This window comes from Stigmatopora argus, chromosome 9 (genome assembly GCF_051989625.1).
Source record: "Stigmatopora argus isolate UIUO_Sarg chromosome 9, RoL_Sarg_1.0, whole genome shotgun sequence".
In the NCBI taxonomy this organism is placed as follows: Eukaryota; Metazoa; Chordata; class Actinopteri; order Syngnathiformes; family Syngnathidae; genus Stigmatopora; species Stigmatopora argus.
Genome location: NC_135395.1, coordinates 11,226,801 through 11,242,902, shown reverse-complemented (window position 1 = coordinate 11,242,902; position 16,102 = coordinate 11,226,801). Strand labels below are relative to the sequence as shown.

The 16,102-nt window shown below is 39.8% G+C and overlaps 1 protein-coding gene across 2 annotated transcripts in view; it reads left to right on the top strand.

The window, feature by feature from the left end:
- Positions 1-16,102, top strand: part of fstl5 (follistatin-like 5) — a 58,769-nt gene that overhangs the window by 20,500 nt on the left and 22,167 nt on the right. For both annotated transcript variants that reach the window (XM_077609105.1, XM_077609104.1), the window contains exons 5-7: positions 8,161-8,351; positions 9,103-9,223; positions 14,486-14,652. In XM_077609105.1, the coding sequence (XP_077465231.1) occupies positions 8,161-8,351; positions 9,103-9,223; positions 14,486-14,652 (479 nt within the window). The remainder of the gene's footprint in view (positions 1-8,160; positions 8,352-9,102; positions 9,224-14,485; positions 14,653-16,102) is intronic.

The window sequence follows — 16,102 nt, the reverse complement described above, 5'->3', positions numbered from 1 at the left end:
TCTACTTTGGATCTAGAACTGATCAACAGCCAAACGCCGACTGTCTCTGTTTATTTGGCAGCCTCCCAATTGTAATTAGTGGCTTGCCGTCTAATCTCCGTTACTGTTGGAAGTAGCTTCCAATTCTGGCATGCAGGCGGTGAAAAGTGCACACTCTGGGCATTGCTGACTTATGGACTGGATAAAACGGCAACGCTCCAGTAAAGTTGATGATGTGATTTCACACGCCGCTCAAAGACATTTTATTGGGCTTGCTGAAACAACACATTACGTGATGACTCTTAACTGCGCTTAAAGTAGGAAGAAACGGTAAATTGAGAAATTGCATTTCTAACTTTAGATCAGCACATTGCCAAGGGTCTCAGTTTGAACCCAAGCTAAAAGAACAAAATGACTGTCAATCAATCGGAAAGCCATGTGATAACCGCGAAGGAAATGATAATTATACGCACGCAAATGTGTCATATTTGAGTAGTGGGGAATGCAAATTCTAAGCTTAGGCCGAAGGTTTCTATCCCTGCGTCTTAAGAATTTTCACAATATGAAATATCCACAGGCCCCTCACAGCAAACAGCGTTTTGGTACAAATGCTCCCAATGCTTCAAACTCATTTTCCTTTTTCATAAAGATATGACAGTGACCATATGAATAAATCATGTTTTAATTCACGATGAGGCAGGCGTGCTTTGCCTATATAATGAATAACTAACTGTCGCATGTATCCGCAAAGATAGAAAGCACAAAAAACATTATACATGTACCAAGACATTTGTATGGGATTTTAATATTCACAGTTCCCCTATGGCATTTTACTTGGCCTGTAATTCGAAAGACATGCATAAATACATATGGAGAGGCATCAACAAACTATATGAGTGGAATCACAGATGGACTATTATGGTTGGAAGGATGGAGTATTTGAGTTCTTTATGCAAAAAAAGTGGAGCAAGAGCTACTGTTGCTTCTTTGGCATTTTAAAGCTGCACAATCTCAGGTTAACTTTAGTTGCTGGCTTAAAGAAAGATAAACGTCATTTGAGCAACTCTAGTATAACGGGATGTGATAAGGTTCTGTCACTTTTTAAGCAATCTACATATTTGCATGTGACTTTAAGTTCGAGTCATCTTAACTAAGGATATGCCGGTACAGAATACCAATCTGATACCACGGCAACGAGAAAAAAGCTACCTCTAATGTAAAGCATAAGGTTCTCCTACGGGCAGTATTTATTTCTGCTTCTGGTGTTTCTGCATTCTTAAGCTTCTATTCTGTAGCCTATGATTCATTCACGGCTACATTGAAGTTCAAATATAAAAACAAACATGTTTTTTCTGGATCTTGAGAGAAGGAAAAAATGTTGATTTGAATGGAAAGGACTGTGCAGATAATTGTATTGTTAAATATAAATGCATTAGATTTTGGTCCATTTTTGGGGGGAGAGAGAATAGTCAAGTTAAGTCAAGCAAAAAAGGAGCCCCGAACAAACAAACGGAGAGACCAATTTTTGTTTGAGATGAAGCCTGGATTTGTCAAGTTGTTTAGTCTCTGGTAGTATATATGTGAAAACAAATGCATCAAACAGAACATACCGTGCATCTTCACAACAACAGCTCTGTGAGAAGCAATTAAGATCTTTCCAGAAACGTGTCGCTTCAAACTCCCCAGCCTAGTTACCCACAAACAAGAAGGCAAGGCCCCTGGAGAGCCTCCACCATAACAACGCGTATGTTTGTCCGTCCCACTGGAGACAGAAGGATGACCTGCCCTCTATAAATGAAATCGCTAAGCATAAGCTCCCTCGTGCCCCAAGTTTAAGACAACTGTAAAACAGCCATTATTCATCAACATAAACATAAAATCTTTTGTAACTGTGGGGGTGCTCTACAAATGTTACAAATATTGAGAGAATCTCTTGCGTCTGTTTATTAGAATGTGTTTCACAAATAAGGGAATCCTTAATTTATTGCCACATCTACATTACATTAAAATGGATATAAGGCTTTATGCCGCCACTTCATCGTAACTCCCCATTTATGTGTTCATTTTAAGAGGCAGCGCAGCGCAACATAAACTAGCTAAAATAGCCTCACTGCATCCATACATATTACGTACCATAAAGAAACAATAAATAAAAATATAACGACTTCCTCGTAATATTGCGCTTTTATTGTCGACGTCCTTTTTTGGCCCTATTACTCGGTTTTAATAAACTGATAAATCAGGTTGAAAACAAAACCCACTTTTACCCAGCATTCATTCCTCACAGTGCGCTGAGAGACGGGTGTCATAGGAATGTTTACCTTTTTGTAAGATTCTTCTTCTTCTCTTTGTTTGAATTAATATTTCATCTTGGGCGCATTCAGCATCGATCCGACAAGGCTGTGATATGCAGTTGCTGGCAAAAGAAAACACAACCATTAAAAATCATTTACACTTTACATCTCAATTTGACAAGCCTGTAATCTTATTTGCTTGCAGTCCAATGCAGGTCAGATACATAGCGCATGTTTTTGGGTGATCAATAGGCTTATTTATAGTACACGTGGCTCCGGATCGACCCTTATCGACTTGAATGTTCATTAGGGAGGCGGAATGGGCCCATTATTTCTCACGCCGAGCCCAAACAATCGTATGACAAATTGGCCGATTAAGCGTCCCGGATGTTTGTTCCCTTCCAAAGTGAGAGAGACGTTCATGACGCTGGTGCACTGAATGCATCGACATTTATTCCAGAGTACTTCTTGATGGGACGGAAGATCTTAATTAACTTTACTGGCACTATTTGAGTCAGCTTTAATTGCCAAACGTAAGGGTGTATTCATGACAGGAGCCCATAGTTCACTTTTGGTCATGACCAAACACAATGGACTTTTTCTGGTTTGCTGCTCTTCCTTACACTGTAAAATACGGATGAAAAGAATCGTGGGGCTACAGCACCACAAATTTTTGGGGATTAGTCCAGATTAAAGTGTATGTGGGAATACAGCCTAAATGACAGGGTGCCTCCCAGCCGCTTCTCCTAAACTTGTTTCAAGGACTTAAGTGCGCAGTTGCTCATCTCGTTGTTACCACGCACTTGAGGAGGTGGAGTTCAGAGTTTTTGATTGGGTCAGCGTCTCGTGGGCGTCTTTTCATATCAAAGCTACTATGAATAGTCCACTCCACGCGGTCGCTATCGCAACCCTCTTTGTTCTAAGAGTATAAAGAAGTTGATGCTGTATAATTAAGCTGTACTAAGAAACTTGACAATGACTTTTTCTTTTTCAATGTCTCAATATCTTTGCCATTGGAACATTTTTAGAGCTCCCCGCATAGAATAATTCTTATTGCCACGGCGACCATGTGGAAAGGCAAATGACTGATCAGTCCACTCACATTGGTAATGTTATGAAAATTTGCTCAAAATGTAATTAGTTTGAGCTACTCTACTTTAAATTTGCTTTGTGTTACAAACCATGTGTTTTATTTCCCAATATGCTAAATAATGAAATTAAATTGGGCATGGTAATATACATTTCTTTGATCATAATTAAAGTCATTTTAAAAGCATGTTTACAAAACATACATATTTATTTAGAAATACCATACTTGTCAGACTATAAACCAGTACTTTTTTCCTCGCTTTGAACCTTTGCAGGCAGCATTGTCAAAGGTAATTAATTATGTTTGGCTAATTTAATCATAACAATATAAATATCATATTGACCCATAAATTTATGTATTTATTCTATGTAGTTTCATGACCGGCTATGTGTTCTCTTTCAGAATGAGTCGGATTTGTTTTGGGGCTTTTTAAGAACAATTCCGAGGAAAAATCCCCACCAAAATCCAAGTGGTGTTAGTTAATCCATTGCTGTCAGCAGCATTGATCAAATAGCCCGGGTAGACCTGCATACAAAAAAGCTGCATTAAGCCATAATTTTTCTATTTTCTCTAACATTGTACTCATAAAAGATGACTCATAACTGAAGAGGTCACATATTTTCACTCTTGCAAGGAAACGGCATCGTTTGCACAGACTCTGCAAGTGGAACGGAATAGCGAGAAGGATAAATGCCTGCTAGCTAGATGGTATCCAGCTTGTGTATCCAGGTCAACGGGACAGCTAAATATTAGAAGTGCAGAAAGCGCGTTCATTGGTCTTGCCGGATGAATGGTGGGAAATCGAAATGTTTGCTGATGTATGGAGTCATCCAGCATATTGGCAGCCGGCGCGGCTGCGTTCTCCTTCTACTTGGCAGCGGGAGGACGACAAAGTCAGTTATCTACGAGCTGCCTTCGACCAAGAAAGCAAGATATTGAGTCTCTGAGGACTTGGCCTTGGAACAAAGATGCCTTAAATGAATACAGTGACCTAAATTTCCATAATTAAAATACAAATTAGTGATACATTTCCATCCCTTACAGTGTTCACTCCATTAATGCCACGCCAAACGTGATTCCTATTTTGTACTCGCAATTATTCTCACTATTGGATGAAATACAGTAACCCTGTTTCCTAAAAGGGAGACATTGTCAGATTTAACATTTTCATGCACAGATTATGATTGTCATTTAACCCCTACAGGGCACTTCAATATTATAATAATATCATTATACTTGGGGAAAATATACTAACCCATCTCACAAAAAAATCTCAGTGGAGGTGATAAAATGAATGAAAAAAAGCATAGCTGCCTGACACAGCGACACTTCCTTTTAGAATCACCTTTTTGTCAAGTTGACGGCTTTAGGAGCCAATCGATGGAGGCTGAGGAGAATGCCACATGAGCTTCAGTCAATCTATAGGATTACATCACTAAAGTCCAAAGGATTGGGATGATGATGACACCATGAGAGCAAGCGAGTGTGTGTGTGCGAGTTCACTTGCTGCTGATTTCAGAGAGGATTATCAGGTGGCCAAATGAAATATCGTATTTAGGTCCACCGGTGTGGCATATTCAAAGGCCGGTTCAATTTTTAATTGTATATCTGCCGATGGACTATCTTTAAAAATACATTTAAAAATCTTCTAGTCTTCTACAGTTATCTACTTTACGTAAAAAGCCAATAGTGTAGTTTCGATAATGCATATCCAAATGATAGCAGAAACTACCATAAGTATTTGTACGTAAGCATCTTTTTTCTCTCAGCCACTTTGAAGGATGCAATGAATAACCTAGTGGCTACATTGCGTAAAATTCATTGACTTGCCTCACTTGTCTAGCTCAGTAAGTGAACCTTATTAAGTCTTTAAATCAACACGGTGACCATGCGGCAGTGTGTCCCAGGAATAATACCATCCCCTGCCGAGGAGCTCGGGAGTTGTTATTCGTGGCGCAAGCAACTCGAACCTCAGTGACTTTTGCTTTCTGTTCCTTCAAGTGCCAATAAAGATTATTTAAAGTCATCAACACATGGCCATCTTTGATAGGGTCTGAGTTGCTTTACGAGGCGACGCAGTAAAATCCAGAGTGAAAGATGCGGCTTGGGGCAATAAGGTAGTGAACACAGGGGAATTTAGATGGCGGCATAAAGTTCAGTCGTCAGTTTGACACTCGCTTACTCACGATTAACGCTACCGATAGAGGTGAGTGGGAAGATTTACTTTTTGGATAAAATGCTCGGCCGAGTAGTTTTACTGCAATTTTATGTGACTATTGTTGCAGTGGCGTGAAAACATTGTGGGAAAGTTTTGCAAAGCAAATCTCCCCACATGGAAAATTCATTTTTTTCCATCCACTTTTCCAGCCTGCTGTACAACCTATGAGCCTTAACCGTTCCACCACATTCTAACTACCGAACATTACAAAAAATTATGTAATGCAGGTTCTCTTTCAATTTAACTTGTAACTAGTAACTCCTGTCACTACTTTTATTGGTTCACAGTTGCGCCAACAACAAAAAAACTTGTCATTATTTATTTGTCTTAAGAAAAAGTAAAGACGCAGCAGACGGGAGTCGCGAGCTGTATATCTACCCGAGGCCTAGGCTGCCACCCTCCCTGCTGCTCCAATCATCCATCAGCAACTTGACAACCGAGCCGGCCCCGAGCACAGGTCACTGATAGCAATCTTAAAGGGCAAGTGCATACCACCACACCTAAGCGCAGATGAAACCCTAGCGTGACGACACACATTTAAACTTCACGCCAAAAGCTTCAGCCTTTTCAGTTTAAGAAATCGACAACAATAACAAGGTAGATGCTTTATATTCTTAAAAACCATATTTAAGACTAGAAAATTAATCTGCATTGGCAAATTTCTGTAGTTTTAAGGTCACTTCCCATTCCTGAATTTTGTGGCATTTTTGGGTCACTTCTTTGTCAGCTCATTGGGCACCGTTGACGCTGGACGTCCAATCCATTTTGACTCACAGGAGTGACTGAATGAATTTGCCCATCCCAGTCTAGCATTGACAGAAAGAGTAAATGAATTGGATGTCTATTAGACTAAATGGAAGGCAGTGAGTTAATTTTGCATCAGTGTTCATTTTAGGGGAACAAGAAGTCAAACAGGAATGCCCTAAAATCATCAGAAAATGATCCAAAATACATCAGAAACGACTCCATAATCCAACAACTTGAGCAGGACCTAACTCATAAGTACCATCAAATTAATAAGGTAGTGACCCAAAATTAACTGACTGCCCATTTATTTTCATTTATCTAAACGGAGACGACTGGTTTCAAATGCTCACGTTAGATTTTGTTTAACACCATTAGCATAAAAACACCTACCGCTATGTCACGTCAAGAGACATTTGACAATTTATACATTCACAATACAAAAAAAGAAAAACATTTGTTTGTGGCAACTGTACGTCTGAGATCGCGTGCATGCGTGTCAAACTGTGTTTGGTCGCATCCTGACGGCCTTGACCTTCACGCCCCAAAGGGCTGCCTGGCAGCTATTTATCTTTTATTCATTGTGCCATTTGCGAGGCAGCCAGCTTGTCTGCCGCTGATGCTTGTCAAAAGAGTCAAAACATTCCTGTCATGGGTAAGCCATCCAGACTCATTTTATTCATTTCATAACTCCGAGTTTAAATGAGCAGTCAAAAACCTGGTGACACTGTCTTGCACAAAAACACCTCTGCTCATTAACACTTGAACCATAAACTACCTCTGCCTGAACACATTTTATCAGATCTCAGTTTGAATTGAAACTATAATCAGATGACCTATTTTATGGACACCAAAAATATCAACGCAATGAAAAGTTGTTTGTTCAGATATTTTGGTGGAACAAATTTGACATTTGCAGATTGACCAAAGATGGAAATATTAATAAAACATATACCTTTGACATATACCTTTAGGTAATATCATGGCCAAACTATAAAATATGGTTCAGAGCCATATCAATAAGTTGTCAAAAGCAATAACCCCAACTGAAGCTGACAAATGACTGCATATATTTTTTTACTCGGCACCACTGCATTGTAATTACACAGCCATTGCCTCTATGGTGTATCAACACTGACATAGTGTTCATTGTGACAGCAGCAGACAGAAATCTTGTCAGAAGAGATGACCCGCGACCACTCTGTGACCCTCCTCACGGCAGTGATGTTGGAGTCCTTGCTGATAGCTTGTAAAGGCAACACCTCCAAACAAACGGCTCTTTCTATGTCCAATGCGTCTCTACTGCCTACATTACAAGTTCAGTTGACCCCAGAGTCTTTCAAATCAGAAAAAAAGATTAAATCCATCTGGTAGCGATAGTCAAATGACCCTCAGTGAAATTGGTCTTGGAAATCTATCACTCTTAACCCTAATCAGAATTTATACATATTCATTCACTTTCCATTCCGCTTAACCACACGAGGGTCGTGAGCATACTGGAGCCTATCCTATTCAACGATGAGCAGTAGGTGGGGGACAGTATAAAATGGTTTCCAACCAATCACAGCGGAAATGGAGACAAACTTATTTTGTGCTGCACAACTGATTTTCTCAAAAGAAAAAAGGATTTGGTATAATGTTGAGAATGGATTGTTTAAATTGGGGGAAAAATAGATTATCTTTTGTTAACCCTTCTTTAGTACATTTTAAGATATAGTATCGATATCCAGTATACGTAGATCATCAAAATCAAAAGTAACTCATCCAAAACTATATAATCGGGACATCGCTGTCAGTCTGCTTTAAAGCTAAAATGTCATCTTTTGTTCTTTCAGGTGATAGCTGCAGACTAAGCGACTACAGGCGTCTGAAGACCAAAGTCTTGGAGGCATATGACAAAAAGCACATAGAGACAAAGAGGGTTCGCGAGGACAACACGGCCACCAGAAAGCAGATTGTTGATGCCATGTTCCTAAATTTTGATGTGGACAGCAATGGACATGTATCAATAGACGAACTTTCGAAGGTAAGTAGAAAGCATTGCATCTGTTTAGACTTGATGCTGCTATTTACTTACTTTCTTGGAGGGGAGAAAAAATAACTTTCAAAAAGATCTTAAATATTCAAAACAGTTCCAAGATAAGATATTGACATTTGTTTCATCTTTTGGGGGTTTAGGGAATGGGTCAGTACATCTCCTCAGATCCTTTTTTAAACAATCTGAAAGGAGTTCAACGTGCCTTAATCGTCTGCCAGCTTTGACATCTGTTTATAATATTATTAACATATTTTTACATGTTTTTGCATACACAAACTGCGCCTCATAACAGCATGTGAGGGGTAAATGTGTGTTAAGGCAGGTGTTTTTTTGCCACGTGACTTTGAAGACACCTTTGACAAGCCTGTTTCATGTTTTTTTTTTGTTATTATTATTATTATTTTTATTCAACCTCGAAATGAGATTAAGTACCACAAAGATGTGTCTTGGGATCAGAGATTCACAGCGGGAAACCTCTGTTAAATTGCTGGGAGAAAAAAATGGTCACAATAATTTGGTTGTTCAATTGAGACAGTTTTCCTTGTGGGCTTCTGGTTTTAATATACTGTCCACATACATAACATATATCATTATCATGATTGTTGTTGTTCTAAATTTGAAGTTGTATATTTATTTATTTTAAATCAGGATTTTCATAGACCCTGCCCGGTTATGTCCACTTTTACCCATACCCTTAAGTCTGATCATAAAGGTTTTATTCTCCCGTCTCTTTCGCAAGGTATCTAAGCACCGAGGTCTGTCCAAGGACGTTGGCGAGTGTTCGCTGTTGGATCTGCTTAAGTACAATGACCTAGACGATGACCGGCAGCTTACCAAGGAAGAATTCTACACCGCCTTTGGTAGGATGGCCACGTTTCCATGATTACCATGGCAAACTCATCAATTCTTAGAATGTGACGGGGATGCCTCAACAAATTGCTACTTGATGGGGGTGTACTTAGCACTCAACTCACTGGTTCACATTAACAACAATAGACATCCAATTCATTTGAACTGAGACAGGTTCCAGCAATCATTTTCTGTCAGAGTATCCCGAGTCAAATGAATTGCACGTCTACTGTTGTTAATTGAACCTAGTGATTGAAGACATTGCGTACTCCAGTTACATGGTGCAGGATTTGAGAATCAAATACAAAACTATTTTTGACTTAATGGCGGTCAGTCAGTCGGTCATTTACAATGTCGGCTCCGTGCATCGGTTACGTACAATGCCCATTAGTAATAACATCAGTTACGAAGTCAGGGAGCTACAACGTTAGTTACTTCTCATTTCCATCAAAGCGTATCGGATTTGGTCCAGCGGGGGCAGGCAGATCAAAGCCGAGCAAGTTTGAGAGCCTGGTATTTGCCAAAAAGAAAGCAGGTCACGCAACAACAAGTAATTAAGTCGACACAGGTGCTCGGCGAAGGCAAACACGCGTGCGCCACTTTTACATGCTCTTTGTTGCCCCTCCACCTCATTTCTATCGTCATAGCTTTGATACCTCCTTTTCCCATCTGACATTTTGCAGCCAGGCTTGATATCTTCTGACGGGATCTCCTCTGACATTTGGCTGGTGTGACACATTTAATCGCTCTAGATTCCCTACTGCCACTTTCATTTTTTTCAAAGTTCAAAGTAGCAAGTCTAGACGTCTGTATGAGAAAAGCATTTAGGGATCAAACTGCAAATAAAATTTAGGAACACTGTTTTGCATTAAAGATGCCACTTCTTCACACATAAGGTGCTGTGGATTTATAAAGGTGCCGCATCAATTTTAGATAAAATTTAGCATTTTTGAAGGTGGCTTTTAGTCGTGAAAATACGGTACGATGGCAACATTCGTGGACATGAGCCAACATGCTTTTTGAAGTGATGAAAGTTCACACAGACAAATATGCAGTAGAGAACGCCAATAATTTCATAGCACCAATGCGGCAGTGGCAGAAGATAACCTTTATAACGGCCACTCCTTATCCCTTTGTTGTCTTATTACCATCATGCACTCGCCATATTGCCTGGAGGCCTCAGCAGTAAAGGAAATAAGATGTTTGTACACTAGAATATCCGAATACCTGTCTAATGCAGTCAGAGAAACACGTACCGTATTATGCGGTTTAATATACCCCCCCATCTAATATACCCGGTATATTAAACGGCAGGGGTATATTAAATGGGGCACAAACGGGAAGGTACGATCCACTACGCACTCTTTATTCCGTGACGGGGCGCATCAACGTTTTGCAGACTAAAACTACTCACTGCTCAGGTTAAAACTACTCACTGCTGAATAAAGTCCGACTTGGAATTTCAATGAACTCAAGTATCTATAATTATGCCCCCATGAACACCATACAAATCTTGCCAAAAAAGCTGAGTTGCCGTTTAATATACCCAGGCATATTAAACGGCAGGGGTATATTAAACGGCAGGGTTATATTAAATGGCGCACAAATGGGAGGCTCAAAAAAGCAAAAATCATTTAATATACCCGAGTCTATTAAACAGCATAATACGGTACATCAGGTTTAATTTAAAAAAAATCCACATGCAATAGAGTCTGTCTATCCAACCTGCTTAGTATAATTATAAAAGTAGTAGTAGTTGGGAATTATAAAATTATTGATATCGTCATTTATGAAGGATTTTTATCGGGGAAAAGATGCAGCGGATTGGACATGTATCGCCACCCATGGCAGCCCTCGAGCTGATATTTAAAAATAAAATACATATTAAAGTAGCAGATCTTTTACATGTCATTCTGATCTCCTGAGAATGGTGTGATTGGATCAGGGACCTTCGTAAAGTGAACCCTTTGGAATTTCCATGCAATATAAGTTGTTATTTGCTGGGGTACTTTTCAGTTCAAATGAGATCCAGTATTGGTTATCACTGGGTTGTGTCAGTTTATCATCCAAAAACAAAAAAGGAAAGGGCCAATGCAGAATTCAGTTCATGCTTTCCAGTTAAATAGCTGAGTCATTTAGTTGCTATCTTTTTAAAAGATGAAAAAAGCAGTGTATTCAGCAGAGAAATAATTTGACAAAAGAGTATCAAAGTCAGACTTTTGCACCGACTGAAGAATATCTGCTTTAGCTTCAGGTGTCTTTTTTTCTTCCATTAAAGCTGCTCGGCGTAGGGAACTCTTAGACTCAATATACTCCTCAAAACAAAACAAAAAAAGCCAAAAAAAAAAATCATAAACATGTGGGCAAGTCTTGGTGTCTTTGTTTGGTCGAGGGACTCCAAATCAAATGCACAATATCAGGCGAGAAGACTAAAGGGAGTGCTTGTGTTTCCAACTAGTTTCTATCTTTGTCAGACAAGTGACATCAAAAACACAATTCCGTTTTTCTTCTTCTGGGAACGAAAAAACTCTTGCGAATCAACTGAACCGTCCCAGATCAGAGAAACCTTTCCTTTCTGATCTCGGAGTCTTTTTTTCATTCCCTGCCTGCACGGCGAAGTGAGGAAAAAGGCTTTTATCTGCACTCCGAGGCGTCAAACTCCAAGCGTTTGTGGGTAGCTTTGCTTGTTAATAATGGACCTGCCTATTAAAGCCACGGGGCGGCCGGTCGAAATCGAGTGTTTGGGGATCCAGCGACAAGGTATGGGGAAAAGAAGTGCCTTAAGCAAGCACTCTGTAATTTGTCTTCATGTCGTAAACCCCCGCGGCAATTTTTATTGCTGCCATGCTACCCAAGCCTTCAGTCCTCGTCCTTAATTGCTTATTGCAAGTTGGTCTTCCAAGGTTGATCCTTCCTCGGGGAGGTCGAGTCAGTACCGTCAGAAATCATAAGGAAGGGCCAATTACGTGCCTGATAAATATCAAATGAAAAGTGCAAAACTTGTTTGATCCCCACTCAAAAGACTCGAGATCAATAGGGTATCAAATAATCACGGATTCTGTTGTTTTAAAACCTCTAACCACCCTACTAGGGCTGCGCTGTAATTGTAGTTTGGGATGTCCCTGATTCACTCACTTGATTGGAAATCAGGTCTGATCACATAATTTTCAGAGGATTAGGAAAAGAGGTTATTAAAATGATTCATTTACTTATTTAAAAAAAAAAAGACATTATGAACACTACTAACTGTCCGATAGCTATTGACAGTTCTTCAATATAATACACACCTTTAAAAAAGTTGTCAATTTTTATGAAAGCCAAGGTTTTTTTTTTTCACTTTTATTTTTGCTCTTCAATAAATCTTGTACTGCCAATGACAACACACCCAATTTAATTGAGTGCCCGTGAAAATCATATTGTACCTGAAGTTCTGATCGCTACCGAGTTCCTGTAGTGACTGTAGTGTTTATTTACAGAGTAGGCATGTGGAAAGAGCACGAGGAGTTACACTTCTTGTCTCTTAACTCATATGCTTCGTCAGGGAGAAGTCAGTACCAGAAAAAACTTCCCCTATGATAAGTTTGCCTGGTACCTTTCCTCAGGGGATCAGCAGCAAATGGAGTTTGTAGCTTGCATCCTATCCAAAAAGTGTGAGGCGACAAGATTGGATGGTTAGGGGACGACATTACGAGAACGAGATTTTGGATCAGCTGATCCAGCAGCTCGACAAGCCTGGCTTTACTGAGATTCAGTGCCGAAGGGGAGAGGCGGAGAATAGACTGGCCGGAGTTTGTATGGCAACAGATGCAATTTCCTCGTGTCTTTAACGTCTAAATCTGAGGGAATGTCTCATGCATTTTGCTTCCCCATGCCACCATACGAGCTGAAAAAAAATCCCAAAAGGCTTTTGGAAGGGAACCAATTAGACTTGAGATTGCAGTGGAAAAAAACATGTAACAGGAATGTTGGGAGGAAGTGGGGGAAAAAAGGAGCGTCGACTTTGCACCCCCAAATAGTGGGAAAAGGCGAACAGCCACTTTTTCTTTAGGAATTAAATATTAAAGTTGTTGTAAAGTGATTTGCAATACAAGGTTCATGATGATGATTTTCTGACACTATCACAATACAAAACTTATTGATACAAGTATTGAAGATGGGGGGGGGGGGAAGCTATTTCTAAATGAGAAGATCGGGAATGTTTACTTTTTGCACCCTTGCGTACAAAATTACAAAAACGTGTCTTCCTCACTTACAATATTTAGTTTCTGTAAATGAATACAGTAATATTCTTTCATTCTTGTTAAAAGATGAGTCTTTAAATCATTGTCTGTCACTGACACGGGTAGATGTCCAATTCATTTGAATGCAATTGACAATGCTGGACATTCAAATCCATTTTGACTGAGAGGATGAACAAATGCGGGAGCACATTGATAACCCATCAGAATACAAAGTATCAGGCTATGTCGTTACGGCGACATATTCTCACACACCTACTGTGGGCTCGTGGTATTATTATCATTGAATCATTACAACCGTAGGCATGACCATGACCATGAAATCCAACTATTTCAGTTTATAGCGACTGGGAAGAGGTTTGGAGCAGTGGGCGTTAATAATCCTCTAATTTTGCTGTGATCCCAGAGGTGATTTGGTCAGCCGAGTGTAAGCTTAACAGCCTCTGCTGTGGGCCTTAACATTTTCTCTGCACTCTGCTCCGATTGGCTAGTTTGGCTCTCACAGGTTGGCAGAGGTCCCCAACACAGCCAAGGTGAGGAAGGAAATGCACAGAGTCTTAAGCGCTTTGGATTTTCCGCCTTCAGGAGCACAACTAATGGAGTCCATTTTGAAGAAAAAGATTATAGAGGGCTCTTTCTGAGACACAGCGTTACATAACACAACTGACTTCACTGGGCTCTCCATGCAATGAATTCTTCATCACATGTCAAGCCAGATATCATTATTTTAGTTTGTTCAGTTTAGGAGTAAGCTCTAAGAACAGCTTGATGTGTGCCATTAGCCGATATGCATGATTTTCAAGATTAGCCCTGGTCCAAGTATTCTTACTGATAATATCCTTCTTCAAACATGAGATCATTATAGAGACAAACCAATATTGTTATATCTGTAGTACCTTAGCAACTAACTTTGTATTCATTGGTAATTATTTCTTCGGGCAATATTGGTGGAGTGTTTTGACTTCCCAACTAAAAACATGAAACGGCCATAAAAATCCAAGATGACACGTGTGACTATGTACCTCTGGTCAACAGATGTGTTCCAGCTGGATATCCCGGACAACGAGAGAGTGACAGTGAAGACCGTGACAGTGGGTCAGAGCGCAGTGCTCATCTGTGCCATTACTGGCCAGCACCGCCCACCCATCCTGTGGAAGAGGAACAATCAGCATCTCAATGCTTTGAACCTGGATGACATCAACGTAAGTCTAATATCAAAAACAGAGAAAGGTGTGCTATTGAAATTTAATCACTATTCAAGCGTATAAAGAAATAAAAAGCCAGTTCTGTGCAATATGTATTTTTTTAGATCTAATCTTCAACCACTGGTCGTGCTACCCAAATTGGCCATTAGTTTGTTACAAGTAGATGTCCAATTCATTGAGACAGAGTAACAAAAGATAAATAAAAATGTTATACCATATATATTGGTAGATCCTCAAAACCAGGTGACTTGAACTCACACACAAAAATATATGATCAGAACTCCCCTAGTTTGGTCCTTTGGTGAACCTTGTGATCCGGTCATTGCTTTCCATTTAGACCGGTACAATAATCCAGCATGTTTTTAGTTCCTATGCTCCTCTTAGATGGCCGGGAGGGATTTGAGGGCTTGGAAAAGAAAATGACGGTAGATACCAGGGGGCTTTAAAGCAACAACACAATGTTGCACTGTATGTGAGTAAGTGTACGCCTCAGGGAGTCCAGTGTGGAGGAGATACCAGAGACCACGACCTCTTTTCTTTCATTTCCATGGCGCACATGTGTGATGCATAATACAGTCACCAGTGTCGCAGTAGATAAAGGGAGGCCCAGTGAGGCCACCGATGTAAAACATTAAATCTTGATGACCCATCAAATGAGTAGCGCAGCTGTCCGCGGTCATCCTGCGACTCTCCACAAAGCAGCCAGGCGCATTTAAACGCTCCATTTTTCACCCCCCAAAAAAGAGAAAAAAAGTTCTAGACGTGACAAAAAGGGAGACGTCAAGACAGATTATTTCTCCATGCAGCTCTGAGGGATTTACGTGAGTGGAGAAAGTAAGAAGGTGCGAGAAATTCGCCGAGGCTGCGGAACTTGGAAAAGAAAAGAAATACTTTCTGTATGAGTTACAACAAATATACTAAATGCAAAGTTGTGAAAAATACTACACTGCTAAGTGTACTGGAAGCAATTGCTAATGCGTCCAAATTAAATTTAAAGGGGACTAATTGTGGAAAATTGACTTTTTAATGGCTTGTTTACAAAGACAAAAGGGGGCCTGCCTACCTATCATGTGTGAAATTACACAATCTGCTCAGTTTTCCTAGTTGACACTTTTTAAAAAAGGAACAATTTCCCAACTGTAACATGTACATTATACCCCCCCACCCCATGTAAATAAATCTGTGCCACAGAAGTTTGATTTTTAATTCCTACCACATTTAATAAAAAATCAGTCACATAATTTTAACTATATAAAACTCAGTTGTGAAAACCCAGTTGCAAATATGTAATTTTTAGGTGAATAAAAGCACCAATGCTCAACTCACCAAATGCCATTGATGCCACTAGGTGTCCAATATATTCCAACTTGGAGGGCATACTGTGAATGAAAGAATACATGCGTTTGGTGCCATGAAGTACATTTCATAAAGCATTAATCTAGAAATA